We start from the raw sequence: 21,210 nt of genomic DNA on the forward strand, positions 1-21,210 counted from the left end.
CCCAAATGATTATTCTGGCAGCTTTGTGCCCCACCCACTCCCGGCTCAGCTCTCTGGGAATTGTCAGTCCCGTGCCTGGACTGAACATACTATGTTCCTTTAGCCCTAATATTTCTTTCTATTTTCCTCCTCCCATTCCCCTTCTCCTCCAGGATCCTGCTGGGATCTTTGAGCTGGTGGAAGTGGTTGGCAATGGTACCTATGGACAAGTGTATAAGGTAAGACTCTAGGGGACTCTTCAAAAAGTATAAAGAAAATGGGACCTTTTCCTAAAGACTGAGAAAAGTTGATGTATAAAGCACATGAATTGGGGGCCTTGGGAAAGAGAAGAAGGGTGGGGATCAGAGGAAAAAAGAAAAGAGAGTAGGAAAAGGGGACAGCTTTTTGCTGCCCTCTCTCCTCAGATAAGGTTAGTACAGAACCTATACTAACGTGTTGGAAACAGACCTGGAGCTGGGCAGGTTGTGCGATAGAAAAGAGCAAAGCCAGAACTAGAATTGAGGAGAAAAGGTATGTTTTCACAGGAGCTGGGTGGAACCTTAGAGATCATCTAACGCAGTCCTTTTATTTTGCAGATAAGGAAACTGAGGAGCAGAGAGGAAATAATTACTACGTTAGGAAGTACAGACGCAAGGGGGTGAGGGGGGTGGTGTATGAGCTGAATGTTTTAGGTTGGGTTCTGTACATAAGTTACTTTAATTCTTCCCATAGAAACAGTGTTTTTAATAGACTGATATCTCCATTACTTATATAATAATGGACGCAAGAGGGACTGATAAGACTAGATGGCTCACTATAAACACATTTTCACTAAGAAACAAACGAATCAAATGTCCTGCTTCCCTACCAGAAAAGATATCAGTTTGATGGAGAAATAACATGGTAGAAGAAAACTGTTGTTCTCATTGTCATTGTTTATCAGGGAGGTAATGTCATGACATGCAAGGGAATCGGATTTAAGTAAGGCAGGGCTGTATAAAGTCACCAGCCTTACTTGATCCTCCAGAGCCATCAGGGTCCAGTGACAAGATATAAATCAGATCAGTTGGAGGTAGGCCTGGATGCAGTAGGAGATCTTGGCCTTCTTAAGCTAAGATCTTTAACGGGTCCCAGTTTGACCCATTCAGTGATTTAGGGTAGGTAAGAAATGAGGCACAGAGTGGTCTCTTTCAGTAGTCAAAAAAAAAAAATCAATCTGAAAGGGGAACACAGTCAAGGTTTCTGGCCAAAACAGAAACAATTGGCATTCAGGGACCAAACAATGACCAAGTGGGCTTGGCCTGGGACTTATTGTTGGTTAGTCAATAAGAGTCAGATTTAGGTTTAAAAAAATGGTCTTTAAGAAAAAAATCTAGCCTGTACTGTGGACTTGAATTTAGAAGACCTGATTTTGAATTCTGACTGTACCATTTACTAGTTGTGTCACCTAGAAAGTGTTTTAGCTTTAGTTTTCACTTTTATCAAACTGGGGGTGCTACCACTTGTACTTATAGTGATTATGGTGTCATATGGGGAGGGAGGTTCTGGATCTGAGAGTGTGTGTGTTTTTTGGAATACTTGGGACTATGTACATTTATCCTACACCTCTCTCCCCATATACATATATAATCCACGTAGGTTTAGGGAGGTGTGCACACACCCCTTCCCAAAAGTTCTTTCTTGTTGCTATGGAAATAGAATTTCTATATTCTTCCTGCTATTGTATGCTAGGGTCTTAAATCATTGCTGAGAGTAAAAATAACCTGTGGGACTAGCAATCCTTGTGTCTGTGCCTGTGGGGGCTTTCCTACTCTTCTTTCCTCTTTGGGAAGCTTCAGATGCTGAGTTTCCCCTGTAAGAACTTTGGAAGATTTACTTCAAAATGCTTGGCTGGTGGCAAGGCAAGGGGAGTAGGAAGGATGGTGGAGCCCAGTCTATAAAGGTAGTAATATCTTTCCTTGGTATCTTTATCTATATCTCTTTCATCATTTTTAGAAAATTTCAGCTCTGCCTTTCACTCTTCTCTTCACCCCAACAACAAAAGCTTGGAAAGATGTCCCACAAACTAGGGTAGAGAGAGGGATGCAGGAAAAAAGTCAAGGCCTTGTACCTGGTCCTACTCCAGTGGCGTAGAAAGCCTTTGGACAGCAACAGAAGATGCCCTTTACCTCCCTAGTATATTGTTTTCTATATGTTGAGGCACAGGGTCTTGTTCATTTCTTTACCTCAGACGTCACATTATTCCAAAAGACAGGTATTCTCACCTTTCTTTTACCCGAATTTCAAGGAAGGAGCCTCACGTCTACCCTTTCTTCTCCCATTTGTAACCAATAGCACATAGTACTAGGTTCTGACCAGGGTTAGATAATATCTTTTCTTTCAAAACTAAGTGACCCATACGGGGATCAGCTGCATAATATTGACTTTCTTAGCATTGTGTTGTAGTCTCTAAGTAATACCTAGATCCCTCATGTTTTTTTTATTCCCTAGGGTCGACATGTGAAGACAGGGCAGCTGGCTGCCATCAAGGTTATGGATGTCACAGAGGTAAAGAGGTCAGGATAGCGGGTGGGAAGGGAAATTGGAGAAAACCCCAGGATTCACCTTCCTTTACCTCAATCAGGATGAGGAAGAAGAGATCAAACAAGAGATCAATATGCTGAAAAAATATTCCCACCACCGTAACATTGCAACGTACTATGGAGCCTTTGTCAAGAAAAGCCCTCCTGGAAATGACGACCAGCTCTGGGTAGGCCAAGCCCCCACTAAACTCTTCAGACCACCCTTCCAAACAAGGCTTTCTCTATACCACGCTAAGCAAGAGAACCTGGAGTCTGTTCTTTTCTCCCCTTCAGCTCAGCTGGTTTTTCCCTTCTCTGTGACCAGAGAGTGTATATGGTCTGTGGAACATCCTGGAATTATATTTAGAAGCACATGGATTATATTGTTTTGTCCTTTGTTTATTATATGTACATGTGTTCTGTCTTTCTAGCTATTATAAGCTGTTTATTATAGGGACTGAATGTCACCAACTTGGTCCCAGTCTCTGTTCTGCTGATTACCAGAATGTGACTCCAGACACTTTCCTTTCAGTTTCTTCACTTATAAAATGAAGAGTTGGCTCCCTTAAGTCTCTTTGACCTCACTGATTTGAGGTTAGGGCTTTTTAATTTTGCATCATTTTTGATTCAGTGCAGCAAATGTTCTTTAGTCACCTGCTGTACAGAGTTCTCTTCTTGGTGACTTGGACAGAAAAAGTACATACAGCAGTCCCTCTAGTATATAATATATACCAGAGAGGCTGGTCCTGGCTCTTGTGCCTGGAGAGGTATGTGTTCACTCGAAGAGTCAGCTTTTACATCTAACCTGAGAGAATGGGTAAGTGTTCAGGAGTGGGGAAGGAAACCAAAAGAGCTAAAATCGACTTTCAAGGCCATCTGGTTTGAAACCTTTAATTTGTAATAAAACCAAGGTCCAGAGAGTTGAGTAGCTTGCCTAAGGTCACAGAGGTATAAGGTGCAGATAGGATTTGAATTCAAGTCTTTGGAATCCACATTCACCATGATTTCCACTCACATTCCAAGTATTTGGAATAGCATGAACAAAAACCCTGAACATTTCCTGAGTAGAGTGTGTGTAGAGGAGAGCTGGTATTCCCATGTAACTGATATATATATATACAGAAGATGGAGGTAGTAAAAGATGGAAAGGTCAGGTGGTTCCTACTGGATCTCGCTAGCAAATGAATTGTAGTAAGCAGTAAAGAATCACTGAACATTTTTGAGCGGAACAGTGACATGACAAGATCTATACTTTGCCCTAATTGGAATTTAATAGGCAGTAGTTAACTTGATCTTTGTGAGCATTAAAAAGATCCTGAAGGGAAAGAGTTGGAGTTATTCCCCCATTCATCTGCCATTTTAGTAGGAAGGACTTAAGCATGTAGTAACTCCCACAAAATTCTCATTGTTTTACCAAAGGCTATGTTGGCCATTCCCCTGCTCTACTCCCACACCTTTTTGCCTCACCATCATAAAGTATTATCCCTGGAAGTTAAATTCTAGTGCTTGGCAGAACTGGGATTTGGGACCCAGCTACAGTGATATTCAGCTACTTGAAGAGTTTATAGTATTGTTTGAAATATTCATGAGGCCTTTGGCTAACCGTTCTTGCCTCAATCAGCTCACAGCTCTCCAGTCTTTTTGGAGGGATGGAAGGAGAAGAGGTGATCATATTAGGAGACTCAGAGTTTTGCCTTCCCTTTTCTTCTCTCTTTTCTAGTAGATCCTGCCATCTTTTGTCAGATATTTGACCAGTTGCACACCTTTTCCTTGTGTTTCTTTGTTCTCAGGGAGACGATAGAGTGTAAAGATGATTAGTGACATAAGGCAGTATGTGTGTGTGTATGTATGTATATGTTTGTGTGTGTGTGTACATACGTGTGTATATATATACATACACATACATACATACATACATTATTACCAAATTAGTTGTTTAGATAGTAAATGTTCATTACCTAAATGCTATAAGAATTCCCAGAAGGAAGAAATGAATGTAGGCAGGAGTAAGTAGGATTTGAACTTCATCTGATGCTCTTTTCTGGCATATTATAGAGCATGAACCTGGAACATATCCAGAGGTTCAGCTGTTGAATAAACATTTATTAAGCACCTAATCTCTTCAAAGTATTCTGATAGATACTGGTAATACAAAGTAGTGAATGAGTGTGAGAGATTGTGGAAGTGGAATCAGTTTTGATTACCTGAAATTCCAAAGTTTTTGCACAAACCAATCCAGTACATCTAAGATTAGAAGGGAAATTTTTAACTGGGGAACATCTTTACATCAGGTTTCTCTGATAAAGGTCTCATATCCAAAATGTATATAAAGAACTGATTCAGGAATCTGAACCATTCTCCACCTGATAAGTGGTGGATATGAACAAGCAGTTCTTGAGGGAAGAAATAATATCTATATTCCAAGTTACTACTATTTAAAGAAATGCAAATTAAAGTAACTTTGAGGTTCCACCTCATATCCATCAGATTATCAAAGCTCACAAGATGTCAGGTGTTGGAGAGGCTTCAGGAAATCAGGCACAGTGGTGCACTATTGGTGGAACTGCATTATAGTCTAGTCATTTTGGAACAGTGAAATTACCCTAGAAGTTACTAAACTATGCATGCCCTTTGACCCAGCTATTCCACTGGGAGGTCTGTATCCCAGAGATAAAACAAAGAGGAAAAGGTCCTACATGTATAAAAATATTCGTAGTAGCCCTCTTTGTAGTGTCAAAGAACTGGAAGCTAAGAGATTGCTTATAAGCTGGAGAATGGCTAAGTTATGGGGTATGAATGTAGTCAAGTACTATGTGCTGTAAGAAGTGGTGGGACAGCTTTGAAGAAACCTAGGAGGACTTGTATGAACTGTGAAATGAACAGTACTAGGAATGCAATCAAATCAGTATTGTTTAAAAAAAAAAAGAATTCTTAAAGATTTAAGAGTCTGAATACCATAATGATCAACCTTGATTCTAGAGGACTGATGAAGAATATTTTCCACCTCATGACAAATAGATAGCAGACTAATATAAAAAATAAGAAGTACATATTGGTCAGTATGGGAATTTGTTTTGTTTGACCATGCTTATATAATAAGGATTTTGTATTTATTCTTTTTTCTAACAGGGGAAGATGTGGGAAGGAAAAAAATAAATACTTGATGATTTTTTTTAATTATAAAATAAAAAAATAAAATCCTATGGCCCTGGCTCTTGAAAAGAGGTGAACTCTCTGCCTCCCATCAGTTTCTTTCTACCTTATTCCTAGGGGGAAATTCCCAGAATTCATTTTATTCCTTTCTTAGTTTGAATCTACAACCTCTGCCTGTTAGATATCACACTTCAGTTGCATTGGTTGTTTAATGTGTTTGCCGTTTTGTATTATATGATCTGTGTATATGTCATATTCCTCTACTAGTCTTTATGCTCCACATATGCTTTATGCTTTCATCTTCCCCAGCACAGGGCTCTGCACTTCACAGATGTGTACTGAATTGTATTGAATGGTTAAGACTCAAGAGGTTATAGAGCATAGTGCTAATAGCACCGGAGTCATTGATTCCATTGCTGCACTGGCCATTGTACTTAGGGACTTCTGCTTGGCATCAGAAGACAGAACTAGGAGCAATAAATGGAAGTTGCTGAGACTTGATGTAAGAAAAAACTTCCTAACAATTAGAACTATCCAAAAGTTGAATGACCTGTGTGTCAAGGTAATGAATTTCCCTCTCAGGAGGTCTTCAAGGAGAGGCTGAATGACAACTTATTAAATGGTATCAAACTCAAATAGAAATGGATCCCTGCAGGTCCCACATTGACTTAGAAAATCACTAATTAACAATCATTATCTGTGTTTTATTATAGTCTTATTTACTTTGTTAAACATTTTCCAGTTACATTTTAATCTGATTTGAGGGGCATTTGACACCTCTATTATAGAGGATATTCCTGCTCAGTTCTAGGCCTCTAAGATCTCTATGATTCTATGAATTAATGGTCCTTCCTCTGGCTGAATATATTGAAATTTCTCTTAGGACAGATATTCCTCATCTCCCTGACTTTTCTGTTTCCCAGTTAGTTGAAACAGCTTGCTATTATTTAGGCCTGTTCAGTGCCATCATTCTTTAGTTGAATTTCTTGCCTCTAGACTCAAATTCTTAGTTGCTCTCCCTATTGTTTTATCACCTTCTTCTCCTTCCTGTCCTGCAGTCCTTTCTTTCCTAATTCCAAAAAACTTCAACAGATTGTTGCTGGCACAAAGCTCCCTGTATTACCTAATGATAGTCTCCAGCCAAGGTCACCATCTAGCCCCAAGACCTCAATAGGATCTAGAATGGCTTACTGAGCCGTATGTCCTTCCCTGATTGCTAAGGGAGAGGATCTACCAGCCTGGTGACTTATCCTTCTACTTGCTCCCTCCTGGGTCTGTAGCTGGTCATGGAGTTCTGTGGTGCTGGTTCTGTGACAGATCTGGTGAAGAACACTAAAGGAAATGCTCTGAAGGAAGATTGTATCGCCTACATTTGCAGGGAGATCCTCAGGGTGAGAGACAAGTTCTTTCTATCCTCTTTCCCCCACAACCTGTCTACCAGCCCAGTCTATACTTCCCTTCCCCTGAGCATCTCTGTTGGCAGGCTTCTAGAATAAGTACTAAGGGGAGCTCCTGTTCTGGTGAGAGAGAGGCAGCCCCTCCATCCTGCAGGGCCATCCCATTCTTTCCCAGAGTCCCAGCTCTGCTACACTTCTAACCTACCATCTACAAGTGACATAAAAGGGTGTTTTATGTCCCAGCCCGACCCCCATATTTCCAACAAATTTGACTTAATTGTCATCCTCTAAAGTTAAAGAATATCCAACTTTTCCATTCAGTTCTGCCTGAGCTAGACTTCTTGCTGATTATTGCCAGCTGTCTGCTCAGTCCCTCTCCTCCTTTGGCCCAAACCAGCACCAGAAGCTCACTTTTCCCCCTCTACCCTTTCCAGGGGCTGGCCCACCTCCATGCCCACAAAGTGATCCATCGAGATATCAAAGGCCAAAATGTGCTGCTGACAGAGAATGCGGAAGTTAAGCTAGGTATGGAAATTACTCCTGGGGCAGGTGATAGAAATCCTTCCCCATGTCTTGGGACAGGCTAGTAAGATAGTTCCTTTTCTGTATGAAGAAGAGTCATAAAGCCCTCTTCTTCCTCCTCTGTTTGGAGGCAAACTACCAATGTCCTTTAGAAGCTCTGGCCCTCTACTCTCTCCTTTTCTTTACATCTTCCCTCTATGACGGCCAAGGCTGTCCATGTCTCTTTCCCTGTGTTTTCTAGATACACTGGGGCCTCTCCTTAGAAAGCAGATAAAGTGTAACATACAGTACTTAAGATAAGACCAGGCACATAGGATGCTGTATAACAGTTACATAGTGGAGTGATATGGGGGAGATTGTCCTTTCTTACTGCTTTCTTATTCCTTCCCTCTTCCTAGTGGACTTTGGGGTGAGCGCCCAGCTGGATCGAACAGTGGGCAGGCGGAATACATTCATTGGTACCCCCTACTGGATGGCCCCAGAGGTTATCGCCTGTGATGAGAATCCTGATGCCACCTATGACTACAGGGTAGTAGCTGAAGAGCTGGGGTGGTGGCAGGGATGGGGATAATAGGACTGAGACTGAGATGAGAACTACTGAACGAGGTGGAGGTTGGAGGGCTTGGATGGGATTAAACTGACTGAGGTACAGGGTCATGTAGAGAGGAAAGAGAGTATAGATTGGAGAAGAGAGTGGGCCAAGAAAAGAGTGGTAGAAAGAAAAGAGGTTGAAAAGAGAGGCCCTGGAAATAAATGTGCAAAGACCTAAAAATATGTGCGTCAAGGGAGGGGGGTGTCACAGAATAGGAGCCTTCATAATTTTGGCCTTTCCCTTGCAGAGTGACATATGGTCTCTAGGAATCACAGCTATTGAGATGGCAGAGGGAGCCCCTCGTGAGTAATGGGGAAGGAAGCAGGGGCAGGGCAGTAACTAGTGGGAGGAGGCAAGTTCTAGGGGGGAGGGACCCAAGGGAGGCTAACACAACTGAATCCAAAGATAGGCCTATTGGGAGGGGATTATTAAATTGTCAGAACAGGGATAGAAGAGGAGATGTGTGAGGACTTGTGGTCCTTCTCACCCTCCTAGCTCTGTGTGACATGCACCCCATGCGTGCCCTCTTCCTCATCCCACGGAACCCCCCGCCGAAGCTGAAGTCTAAGAAATGGTAGGTGCCTTTAGGAACTGTGGGCTCAGCAGGGGGTGGTGTCTGAAAATAGAGTAGAACCTCCCTTCCATCTTTATATATTTAGAGCTGAGCAAGCCCTAGGGTATGAACAGCAGAATCAGTCCCACAACTGGGTAATGCCATGAAGGAAGGGACAACATAAGCACTTTGAAAACCTTAAAGCACGAAATTAATAAAGTAGTAAGGATTAGGCAGTCTGTGAAAGTGTATTTGAGTTGCTGAGGATGCTGTTCACAGAGACAGGACTAGATTCAGGTTTGTCAGCCTTGTCCCCTCCTTCCCAATGTGTCTCTTGACACACTTCCAGGTCTAAGAAGTTCATTGACTTCATTGACACGTGTCTCATCAAGGCCTACCTGAGCCGCCCGCCCACCGAGCAGCTGCTCAAGTCCCCTTTCATCCGTGATCAGCCCACGGAGCGGCAGGTCCGGATCCAGCTGAAGGACCACATTGACCGTTCTCGGAAGAAGAGGGGCGAGAAGGGTCAGCAGGGGAAAGGGGAGCGGAGGGTGGGGATAGCCTTGGAAAATTTCAGCATCCAATTATCTAGTTCCCTACCATGACCAGCCCTGGACTTTCTCTCTGAAGTCCTTAGTTTCTTACCTCATTCCCTCCTCCTCCAAGGAATACCCAGTCATGAACTTTGAACTCTAGAGACCTCTGTGCTCTTGTAGAATTTTTAACACCTAATGTAGGCCAGCTGCTGACTCAGCTCCTACCATCCCATGATAGCCCAGGTTTTTGCCTGAGTCTCAAACTTGAGGCCTCTGTGTAGAAGAGGCTTGACAGCCAAGTGCAGAACTAAAGGTGGTCTCCCTTTGATCCAGCCCAGTATTTATCTTGATCTCATCAGGTCTTCCTAGGTTAGTGTGAGGGGAACTGCACTGGGCAATTGAGGAAATCAGCAGTGATTTCTGTCTTGCAGAGGAGACCGAGTATGAGTACAGTGGCAGCGAAGAGGAAGACGACAGCCATGGAGAGGAAGGAGAACCAAGGTAAACTAGGCAGAGTGGGAAGGGCAGAGATGTAAACAAATCTCCAAGTGCTGAGAGGATGTGGAGTGAGTTATAAGGAAGGGTTACCAAGTAAAGCTTCCTGGAGGGAGTATTAGTTGGTAGCAGTTTGGGAGGAGAGGAGCAGGATAGGACAGAAGGGACAGAGAGAGAGAGATTTAGCAGAGACAAGGAGTCCTAGGAGATGAAGGATCGAGAGAAGAGGGACATGTAATGAAGGGAGGGGGGACTGTGTATGTGACTAGTCTCATCTTTCTTTTCCCTTTAGCTCAATCATGAATGTGCCTGGTGAATCAACGCTCCGACGAGAATTCCTCCGTCTCCAGCAGGAAAACAAGAGCAACTCAGAGGCCCTGAAGCAGCAGCAGCAGCAGCAGCAGCAGCAGCAGCTCCAGCGTGACCCAGAAGCTCACATCAAGCACCTCCTCCACCAAAGGCAACAGCGGATCGAGGAGCAAAAGGAAGAGCGACGTCGTGTTGAGGAGGTCGGGCAAGCCCTGGGAGGAGCTGGCAGGGGTTCTGGGAAAAAGCAGTGCAGGGACCCCCGAAATGCATCTGTTTAGCTCCTTCATTATTAATTACCACTGTTCACCCTTATTATTCCTCGAGTTATTGGGAAGGGCATTTTTTCCCTTGGGTCTCTGAAATTGTTCCAGGGACAAAGGGTGAAACTTGAAATTTAGATCCCATTCCTGTTGTAAGCAGAGGTAGCAAAGGTGGGGGCCTCCGGTTACAATAAGGGAATTGCTGCCTCATTTCTTTCTTAAGATTCTTTTTTCCACTGTTCTCCATTAACAAAGAGAATTGGCAGATGCTTACTTTCATCTCCCTCCCCACTGACCCCAATGACTTCATTGCTGCATAACCTGCATTCTGAGTCATGTAGACCCCTTACAGGGGCACCTCACTTCAAGTAGGACACATTTTTAGAAACTGACCTCTTTTTAATCATATGTATTCTATTTCTCCATTGGTTGACTGTGTCACTGGTTGTCATTCAGTAATTTTCTTCCATTCTAATATTTTAACGTCCCTCTTCCCCTTCCTCACCATCCCAATCAGTTGTCTTAGTAAGTGATTAGGGATCTGTAAACAGTCACTTAATGGTACTTTAAATACCATCACCACATTAATATTAACATTAATATTAATGATAATTCCATGTCATAAAAGATATCGCTAAGAAAAATATGTGATGGTAAAAGGCATTAGGCCAGTTACGGGGGCCATGTGACGAGAGTGAAGGGAGACAGGCAGCTCTGTGCGATAACCTTAAGGTCTAGAGAGATGCCTCCCACATGTGGAGTGGAGCTTTTGTGAAGTTTCCATGAAAGAACATGAACCAGAATCACTGGCCACTGAGAAGGCCTGGAAGCTGCTCTGCAGGAATGTCCTGGCAATGAATTAAAGCAGGACTGGCGCCCCTGGCGTTGGAGAAGGAACATTTACATTTACGTAGCACACAAAAAGTGTTACAGAGTTCTTTCCTCCCTTTTTGACAGATGAGGAAACTGGGGCATGAAGAGATTAAGTGATTTGATGTGGCCACCCAAGTATTGTCATGGCAGGGACTTGAATCTAGGTTTCTGGAGGAATTGTCTCTTTAATGAAGTCCTGCTTGAATGCTTCCATTTTCCTGATGTGAAAACATGTAGTCTGGTTCACAATTCGGACTAATTGGGTGAAAGGCAAATGTGAGTTAGTGAGAAGTCTGGCGTTTTAAAAATACGTTTTTATTCTACAGACTAATGGCTAAAAATTGTCAAGGAGAGGTCTTGCCACTTGTGCTTTTTAAAGAAATATTGAGAATCATTTGTAATTACCACATTAATTGCTTCTAGATAAATAGGTTTAAGTTATTTTAGGACCATCAGAATTTAAGGCTGAAAGAAACCTTAGTGATCATCTAATTCAGTTCTCTCACTGACGAACATGGAAACTAAGGCTAGAAAAATTAAGGGATTCCTTCAAATGACACGCAAGGCAAGTAGCAGAAGTGGCCTTCCTAAGTAGATTGTTCTTTTAAGTCCACACAGACTAACTCTGTTAATTTTTCTAGCAAACTTTTTCTTCCTAAAGACCAAAAAGATATAGAATTGAGCCTTAGTTATCAAATTCTAAATGAGTATGGACCTGATTGGTGAAGCTTTACTGTAGTTCTCCTGTCTTTTTATGCGTAGTATTTTTAAAGAGATATCCTAGTAGCCTGTTCCATGTGGTTTTTGTAGGTGTCCTGATTAGGGATATTTTGGGGCACTGCCTGTCATCAGGATACAAAAGTGTAACATTAAGGTTCTCTCCCCCCCAGAAGAATAACCAATATCTCCTCAACCTAAAAAGAAATGAAAATAATTGCTCATATACCCTCCCTCTTAGCCCTCTGAGATCACGCAGTCTTTGGATTAATTCTGAAAAAAATCAATCTAAATCTGCCCCACATCAATCTTTAGAATTAACCTCCAGTATTCTTGGATGGTTCCTTGAGAAAGAAAATGAGGGCTCTTCCCATTATTTGGCTCAGCTGAGTTGATGTTGGAAGTATGAGGACTTAAATAGTGTTGGTCGATCTCTTCCTGGCCTCCCCAACCCCCTACAGCAACAACGTCGAGATCGGGAGCAGCGGAAGCTCCAGGAGAAGAAGGAGCAGCAACGACTGGAGGATATGCAGGCCCTTCGAAGGGAGGAAGAGCGCCGCCAGGCAGAGCGAGAGCAGGTACAGTTGCCCTCTGTACACACCTGTGCACACCCCCTCTCTGGCTTCTGCTGTCCACTTCCCTTGCTCCCCACGCCTCCTCTCCTGTCCCCCACCCCCTCAGGTTCTTCTGTCTTTTTTCTAGCTTCACTATCTCTTTCTCTCTCTCTCTGTGTTCTCTCCTACCACCCCCCCACCCCCTTACCCTTGGCTCCCTCGTCTTTCCCTGTCTCTGTTTCTTTTTCCTCAATTCCCTGTCTCTTCCTGGCCCATCCATTTCTGACCCCTTCCACCTTTCTGTTCCCCTTTTCCTCTTTTCTTGCCATCCCCATCACATTACCTTTACTATCCTATTTCCTCCCACCTTCCATACACACATCCTCTCTCTTCTGTATTCTTTTTCTCCTTTCCTATCCCTCCACTTCCTACCCTCTTGTTCCCCTCTCTTTTCTGCCCTGCTCTTGTGTCCCTGCCCCCCTCCCCTCCCCCCCAGGAGTATATTCGACATAAATTGGAGGAGGAGCAGCGACAGCTTGAGATCCTTCAGCAACAGCTGCTCCAGGAACAGGCCCTGCTGCTGGTAATGGGGTCCTTCATCCACTACCTTATTTCCTTTTGGGGAAGGGTGGTAGGGTGGCCTTCAGGGCTTTTTTGCTTAGAATAGGAGATGGAGATAGGGGAAAGGTTCCAGTGAGACTGCAGGGCTGAACAACCTCTCTAGGCATGTGGAAAGAAGAGAGCCTGTGTTTTCTCCAGTCTCATAAGGGCATCCCCAATCCACTCCTCCAGTGCTAAATCTCCTTTTCCCTTCCCCCACCATGGTGCCAGGAATACAAGCGAAAGCAGCTAGAGGAACAGCGACAGTCAGAGAGGCTCCAGAGGCAGCTGCAGCAGGAACATGCCTATCTCAAGTCCCTGCAGCAGCAGCAACTCCAGAAGCAGCAACAGCCGCCCGCGCCAGGAGACAAAAAACCCCTGTACCACTATAGCCGGGGCGCTAACCCTGCTGACAAGCCAGCCTGGGCCCGAGAGGTATTCTCTTAAACTTGTACTGTGTTCCTCAAGGAGCTACCCCTCAGGGTCTTATCCAGCGCTCCATAAGACTTGGAGTCTAGTCCTTGCTCTTGGAATCTGACAAAAGAACTGAGGAAATTGTGGAAAGGAGCTCAGAACTAAAGAAAGGGGATATAATTATATGGAGGAGGGGGTGAAGAGGAAAGGGCTAGGGTTCTGTAACCATATGAAGAAAGGAGGAAAATAGAAACAGAGGTTTTATTTTGACACCTGACCCTCCCCTCCTGTTCACAGGTAGAGGAGAGGACAAGGATGAACAAGCAGCAGAACTCCCCCCTGGCCAAGTCGAAGCCAAACAGCACAGGGGCAGACCCCAGTCCCCCACAAGCCCCTGTTGGGCCTTCTGGGCCCCTTTCCCCAACCCCACCCATGCAGAGACCTGTGGAGCCCCAGGAAGGACCACACAAAGTAAGTCTTTACCTTCCCCTACACACACACAGATACACACACACACACACACACACACACACACACACACACACGAGACTACACAAGATGTGGCTTATTCTTACAGATACTTTCAGATACAAGTGAGTATATAAAGAGACTTATGCACATATACCTATAAATATACATAAAAACACACAGATGTTTCTACGCGTTTCTTTTTCTGTCATTGTCTTGCACATAATAAACATCAACAGCCCCAAGCTATCAGAAAGGTAATTTAGAGAGTGAGGGCAGGGGAGGAGGAAGGAGAAAGATATTCCAGACAGAAGCTAGAGCTCCTGTCCCAGGGTCAGTCTTCCTTCCTTCCTTGGCTGGATGGAGAGGGTAGATAACTCCTCCTCCCTGATTCTTTTCCCCACAGAGCCTCGTTGCCCATCGGGTCCCACTGAAGCCATATGCAGCCCCTGTGCCCCGTTCTCAATCCCTACAAGATCAGCCCACCAGAAACCTGGCTGCCTTCCCTGCTGCTCATGACCCTGACCCCACTGCCCCCCCACCCACTGCTGCTCCCACTCCTCGTGGACCCATCATCCGACAAAATTCAGACCCCACCTCTGAGGGTCCTGGCCCCACTCCAGCCCCCCCACCTTGGAATCGGGCAGACAGTGAGGCCCCACCTAAGGTAAGTGTAGTCTTGAAGCTACTCCAGCACTCCTTCCCAGGAAAAGGAATAAAGGAATGGCTAGAAGAGAAAGGAGGCAGGGAGATAAGAAGTGAGTGAGAAGGACTATGGGAAAGGAAAAAAATAAAAATGGAAGGGGGAAGAGAGGTCCTAAGGAAGAATATATACAGATTCATTGGGCTCAGCCTCTGTCCCCTCCTTCCTTTCTTGTGCTGCCTCTGGTACTTCTTACCATTCTTCAGGTTCCCCAGAGGACCTCGTCCATTGCCGTTGCCCTTAACACCAGCGGAGCTGGAGGTTCCCGTCCAGCCCAACCTGTCTGTGCCAGGTAATGGCCATGCTAGAATGGGCTAGGGGATGGGATATAGAGGACATACCATCTCCCACTTGGGGGTGGAGAAGCCCAAGCCTAACCATCCCAGCCCCACCCCACCCCCAGCCACTCCTATGCTCCCTTCACAGACCTCGAAGCAACTCCGTCTGGCAAACCTACCTGCAAACTCAGGCAGAGTGGGTGACCCCTGGGCCTCCAGGGCCTCCCACTCAACCCCCCAGCCCACCCAGCACCAGTAGGTAATGCAGTTGTCACTCCCTCATCCCTCCCTACATGGCCCTGATCCATCCCATCATGGTGCTAGTTCCCTAAACTATGCTAATTCTACAAACTGAGTTAAGGAAAAATTGACTCACTCCCTCCTCTCCTGACCTCTACATCTGTCATAGTAACCCAGACCTTCGAAGGAGTGAACCAGGCTGGGAGCGTGGAGATAGCCTCCTCCAGTCCCATGGCCACCTACCACAGGCTGGCTCACTAGAGCGAAACCGTGTAGGAGGTGAGGCCCCTAAACCAAAAGGAATTGATGGAGAGGCAAAGAGGAGGTGTGGGGGGGGGGGTCATTGTGGGAATAAAGTATAGCTAATGAGGTGACAGTCAAGGGAATTAAAAATAATAGCCATCTTCTCCGTTGTTGTCAAGCTTTTATGTGTTAGAGACAACATGTAGCAAAGACCTAGACCCTACCCTAAGTAGTTTCCAGGCTGAGACAGATACAGAATAGGATCCTATGTTACCCTTTAAGGGACTGGGAAGGACTGTGGTAAGAGGAGGAGGAGCACTTGGGAGCCTATTTGAGATAATTAAGAGTCAGCATGAAGTAATAGAATAGAGAGTATATCCCTGTTCCCACCAACACTCTCTCCTTCCTTCCTACCCCCATCTCCAGCATCCTCCAAGCTGGACAATTCTCCCATCCTGTCCCCAGGAAACAAAGTCAGACCTGATGACCACCGCTCTAGGCCTGGCCGGCCTGCAGTGAGTAGTCTTATTGACAGGTGCTGCTCTCCCAAACATAGGGCTTGGGGAGTGCACCATGAGATTTGCTGAACCTCTCTTGGGAGCTAATAACTGGGGGTAGGAGCAGAGGTGGAAGTCTGAAGGATTTAAGTGGGAGGAGCAGACCTTGGAGTGGTAGTCAGAGGGCTTTTCCTACAATACTAACCTCTTTTAATCTCTCTCCTACTTCTTCTGGCTGCCTTTCTTCCCTTGGGATTCCCCTCAGAGCTATAAGCGAGCAATTGGCGAGGTTAGTGCAAGAGATTTATTGTGGACAGGGTGTGGAACCCCTGATCCAACCCTATTTCCCACCTTTAGTGCCCTTCTAATCTTGGGGACTAGCACCCCCTGTCCAGCCTCCTTGAATCCTCCTCTTTTCTCCAATTAAGGACTTTGTGCTGCTAAAGGAGCGAATGGCAGATGAGGCCCCTCGGCCTCCCAAGAAAGCCATGGACTACTCATCATCTAGTGAGGAGGTGGAGAGCAGTGATGATGATGAAGAGGAGGAAGGAGATGGGGACCACTCTGAGGAGAGCAGGGACGCTCCTGGAATTCGGTATGGGGTTTCTGTAGGAGGGCAACGGCACAGAATCAGAAATGGGAAGGAAACTTCAAATGACTATGTTAGGGGAAGAACAAGGATACAAGGGACACAGTTTTGGAAAAGGGATGATTTCCCTATTTGAAGGAGTGATGACCACTGTGTTGGATCAGTTACTCCCTCTGAATGACTTTTCACACTGAAGTGCCCATGTATATGGTCCTTACTGCGCATTGCTCTGAGTTGTGATTATTTGTAGATGTCATTTGTCCTGCACACTCGGCAGGCGTTTATTAGTGCCTACTTTGTGCAATGCTTTCCATTTTGTGGTAGGGATGTAAAAAGAGATGCAACACAGACCTTGCTTTCAAGGAGTTTACAATGTAATTGTGTATATTGGGGGTGAGGAAAACATGTACCCCAAATAATTGTGATAAGTGCAAAGAGTAGTTCAAAATTGTGTAAAAAAACATGAGGAAAGAAGGGTCACTTTCATTCTGAGTGTTGGGTGACATTCTGAGTCTGAGAAGGGTTCACAGAGAATCTGGCACTGGAATTGGGTCTTGACCTTTAGCTTAAACAAAAAGAGGGGCTCTATAAGGCAGAGGTAAGGAGGGGGAGAACATTTCAGGCAAGGGGTCTGCCAGTGCAAAGGCAGGAGAAGGTGTCGTGTGCAACAAAGAGGCTTGATCCCAGTGTCCCAGAATACAGAAGAGGGGATGATGTCCAGGGAAGCTGGAAAGATAGGTTGGGGCTAGGTTGTGTAGAGCTTTAAAAGCTAAACAGGAGGTTATGTTTTATGCTGGAGGTATAAAATAGGAAGCAGTATAGTCACATGATCAGACTTGCACTTAAGGAAAATTACTTTGGCAGTAGTGTGTAGGATGGACTGGAATGGTGAGAGGTTTGAGGGAGGGAGGCCAATTAAGAGGCTGCTGTAATAATCTCATTGAGCAGTAATGAGGGCCTGAACTAAGGTGGTAACTCTATGAATGGAGAGGAAAAAGATGAAAGAAATATTGTGAAGGTAGAAATGGCAAGATTTGGCCATTTGATTGATGTATATGGGGAGGAAGAGAAGAAAGAGAGAGAGAGAGAGTCCAGGATAATGCTGAGGTATGAATCTGGAAGACCAGAAAGATGGTGGTACCATCTATAGAAATGGAGAAGTGGAACGGTTTAGGGAAGAACATGAATTCATTTTGTGATACGTTGAGTTTAAAATGTTTCTGAGACCTCCAGTTTGAAATGTCCAATAGACAATTGGTGATATAGGACTAAACCTCATGGTAAAGACTTGGGGTTTTTTAAATCATGGAACCTGAATGGTCACCATGAGAAGAATGTAGAAAAAGAAGAGAAAAGGGCCTAGGACAGAACCTTGAGGAACATCAACAGTTAAGGGATGCTGATGAGCCAGCCAGCAAAGGGGTTTAACAAGGAGTAAAGTAGATAAGTAGAGTTGTTGACAAGTAGAGTTGTTGTCATGCAGACCCATAGAGGAGAGAATATCTTGGTGGTCTACAATATCAGATGGAACAGGTTGAGAAGGGTGAGATTTGAGGAAAAAGGTCATTGAATTTGTCCATTTAGAAATAGTTGGTAACTTCTGAGACAGCAATTTCTATTGAGTGATGAAGCAGCCAGGTTGTTAAGTGAATTGTTAATTGTTAAGTGAAAGACATGTAAACGAAGGTTTCAGATATAGATAGCTTTTTTTAGAAGTTTGGCTGAGAAAGGGAGTAGAGGCAGGATGGTCGCTGGAGGGTCTGGTAAAAGCTTTTAAGGATGGAGGAGATTTGGGCTTCTCTGAGGCAATGGGAAGGGTACCGGTAGTTAGGGATGGGAGAGAAAAAGATGACTAATGATTCCGTTTTCTGGAGAAGACAGCAAGGGATGGAATAGAGGACCCTTGGAAAGAGATTAACCTTGACAAGGAGACAGGAAGAAAGGAAAAAGGAGTGAGACTTATTTCTACAGATACAGAAGGAGGGCAGAAAGGAATCCATTCTGAGTACAGAGGACCACAGAGACTAAGCTGTGATGATGGTAGAATGTAGGAGTCCCATGATTCTTAACCAAGCACTGCGCACAGATTTTTAAGAGAGAAGTGAAGTAGAAAGATCACTTAGGAGGTGGCATGCAGGCTAGATTGTAGAAGACAGAGCTGGAGACAGGAACAGCAATGAGGAGGCAGTGACATAGGCTAGGTAAAACCCGAACAAAGGTAGTGGAAATGAGAGTGGGAAGAAGAAAGGAGTGAGAGACACTTAAAAAAATTCATTGACCTTTTTTGTTTTTACACCAACCACATTTTTCGTTGTTTTCTTCTCCCTCCCAAAACAAAAATATAACCAAAAATAAAAATATTTTAGGAACAGTTGAGCAAAAATAACCAACATATTAGCCAAGTCCAATATTATATGTAGTGTTTCACACGTAGCATTCTTCACCTCAGCAAAGAAGGGAGAGAGGCATATTTTCCTATCTCTTCTTTGGGACCAGGCCCCATCATCATAATTTCACAGCATTTGGTTTTGATTCTTTTGAGTGAGAAATATTTCAAATATAAAATTAATAGAATTTATAAACTGATTATGTGGGGGGTATGGGAAAGAGAATTGTTAAAGATAACAAGAAGGTTAGGAGTTTAGATAACTGAGACCATCAAGGGAAACAGAAAAGAGAGGCATGAAAGGCTGGGGAATTTAACGTGAGACATAGAGTGAATTCTAAGTGCTTCTACCTCCAGGTGGAGATATTGAGCACACACTTTATATGAGCCCTGAAGGAGAGGTTAGGGGTAGGGACAGATTTGGGAGTTTTTGACAGAGCCATATTTATATAATAATAACAGTAATAATAATGGAAGTCATATTTATAGCCTACATTCATTGTCACTCAGTATTTGTGATATGAATGATGCTGGAATTTTAAATGCAAGATGCTTCTTTCAGAAACAGATGGGTAGAACTAGAATAAAAACCCTTGACTTGCCTTCTTTTCCCCAACAGTGATGGAGACACAGATAGTATCAGCACCATGGTTGTCCATGATGTTGAGGAATTATCTGGGGCCCAGACCCCCTACGGAGGAGGCACCATGGTGGTTCAACGGGTGAGTTCTCCTCCCACCTCGTACTTACCCAATTCACTTCCCGTTCAAGCTGGCACTGACTCATCTCCTTCCTGCAGACTCCTGAGGAGGAGCGAGGACTACTCCATACTGACAGCAATGGTTACACTAACTTGCCTGATGTGGTCCAGCCCAGCCATTCACCCACTGAGAGTGGCAAAGGCCAGGGCTCCCCAGCTAAAGATGGAAGTAGTGATGTATGTGGAGCAGGGAAGGGGAATTGTGGAGGGGCCAAGGAGAGAAAAGATATTTTGAAGCAAATGCCATAGAAAGGGGTGAGAGAAATCTGGAATGGGAGAGACAATTTGAGAAATCCAGATGTGGGGAAGAGGGGCCATTTGACAAGGATTATAGAATGTCATAGTAGAAATCCTGAGCAGAAGTCTATAGAAAGGAAATTCCTGCTTGTTCAACTCTGCCCACACCATGCTATCTCCACAGTACCAGTCTCGTGGCCTGGTGAAGGCCCCAGGCAAGAGCTCCTTCACTATGTTTGTGGATCTGGGAATTTACCAGCCAGGAGGCAGTGGGGATACTATCCCCATTACAGGTGAGGATAACGAAAACATTGTTACCATCCCTGAGGAGAAATGCTGTTGAGTCATTTTTCAGTTGTGTCCAGCTTCATTGCCCCAGCTGGGGTCTCATGGGCAAAGATACTGGAGTGGTTTGCCATTTCCTTCTCCTGCTTATTTGACAGATGAGGAAACCGAGACAGAGTTAAGTGACTTGCCCAGGGTCACACAGCTAGTGAGTGTCTGAGGCCAGATTTGAATTCAGGAAGGTGAATCATTCTGACTCTATCCACTGTGCCCCCTGGGGAGAAACTAGCCTGAGACATTGGAAAGACATTGTAGACTTGTAGTTGTTATTTTTGTGTTTGTCCTTTGTTCTCGAAGAGGACCATGATGACTTGCAGTTGACTTGGATTTGGGTGAGGGAGGGCTGTGCAGGGAGATAGGGAGACAGATAAAGGAGAGAAGGGACCATTTTTCTTACCCCAATCATCATTCTTTCATCTTGAACCATTTTTGTCAGTGTCAAGAAAAGAGTTTTCGGTCTGGGATAAATGATTAGGGTCCAGAACAGATCTTTAGGGATGCAGTATGGTACAGTGGGAAAAGCAGTTTTCATTTTTGTTTTTTGTTTTTTCATCTGTAAAATTAGAAGGTTGTAGTACTTAAATTCCAAGGTCCCTTTCCGGTCTATTTAAATCTGTGGTCCTGTTTGGGGTCTTATGGCCCTCATCAACTTCTTCTCTCCCTGCAGCCCTGGTGGGTAGAGAGGGTGGGCGTCTGGAGCAGTTGCAGTATGAGGTTCGAAAAGGCTCTGTGGTCAACGTGAACCCCACTAACACTCGGCCCCACAGTGACACCCCTGAAATTCGAAAGTATAAGAAACGATTTAACTCAGAGATCCTCTGTGCTGCCCTGTGGGGTAAGTATAAATGGGAGATGGGAAGATGCTAGACCTAAGCTGGGGAAATCACCCCCTAGCAGGGGGTGAAATAAGTCCATTTATTGGAGTACATAAATGAGTCCCATATGTCTC

The 21,210-nt window shown here is 44.5% G+C and overlaps 1 protein-coding gene across 4 annotated transcripts in view; it reads left to right on the forward strand.

Moving 5' to 3' along the window:
- MINK1 (misshapen like kinase 1) overlaps positions 1 to 21,210 on the forward strand; it is a 64,691-nt gene that overhangs the window by 39,969 nt on the left and 3,512 nt on the right. The window contains exons 2-26 of one of the 4 annotated variants that reach the window (XM_072641307.1): positions 153 to 218; positions 2,470 to 2,526; positions 2,603 to 2,728; positions 6,974 to 7,084; positions 7,525 to 7,615; positions 8,011 to 8,141; positions 8,452 to 8,506; positions 8,700 to 8,778; positions 9,107 to 9,282; positions 9,725 to 9,794; positions 10,081 to 10,297; positions 12,409 to 12,525; positions 13,333 to 13,536; positions 13,813 to 13,986; positions 14,390 to 14,650; positions 14,893 to 14,978; positions 15,113 to 15,223; positions 15,374 to 15,483; positions 15,874 to 15,962; positions 16,210 to 16,233; positions 16,373 to 16,539; positions 19,539 to 19,641; positions 19,719 to 19,856; positions 20,101 to 20,209; positions 20,929 to 21,096. In XM_072641307.1, coding sequence (XP_072497408.1) covers positions 153 to 218; positions 2,470 to 2,526; positions 2,603 to 2,728; positions 6,974 to 7,084; positions 7,525 to 7,615; positions 8,011 to 8,141; positions 8,452 to 8,506; positions 8,700 to 8,778; positions 9,107 to 9,282; positions 9,725 to 9,794; positions 10,081 to 10,297; positions 12,409 to 12,525; positions 13,333 to 13,536; positions 13,813 to 13,986; positions 14,390 to 14,650; positions 14,893 to 14,978; positions 15,113 to 15,223; positions 15,374 to 15,483; positions 15,874 to 15,962; positions 16,210 to 16,233; positions 16,373 to 16,539; positions 19,539 to 19,641; positions 19,719 to 19,856; positions 20,101 to 20,209; positions 20,929 to 21,096 — 3,040 coding nt within the window. The remainder of the gene's footprint in view (positions 1 to 152; positions 219 to 2,469; positions 2,527 to 2,602; positions 2,729 to 6,973; positions 7,085 to 7,524; positions 7,616 to 8,010; positions 8,142 to 8,451; positions 8,507 to 8,699; positions 8,779 to 9,106; positions 9,283 to 9,724; positions 9,795 to 10,080; positions 10,298 to 12,408; positions 12,526 to 13,332; positions 13,537 to 13,812; positions 13,987 to 14,389; positions 14,651 to 14,892; positions 14,979 to 15,112; positions 15,224 to 15,373; positions 15,484 to 15,873; positions 15,963 to 16,209; positions 16,234 to 16,372; positions 16,540 to 19,538; positions 19,642 to 19,718; positions 19,857 to 20,100; positions 20,210 to 20,928; positions 21,097 to 21,210) is intronic. The other 3 variants (XM_072641308.1, XM_072641309.1, XM_072641310.1) reach the window with 3 other exon arrangements.

Source organism: Notamacropus eugenii, chromosome 2 (genome assembly GCF_028372415.1).
Source record: "Notamacropus eugenii isolate mMacEug1 chromosome 2, mMacEug1.pri_v2, whole genome shotgun sequence".
NCBI classification, from domain to species: domain Eukaryota; kingdom Metazoa; phylum Chordata; class Mammalia; order Diprotodontia; family Macropodidae; genus Notamacropus; species Notamacropus eugenii.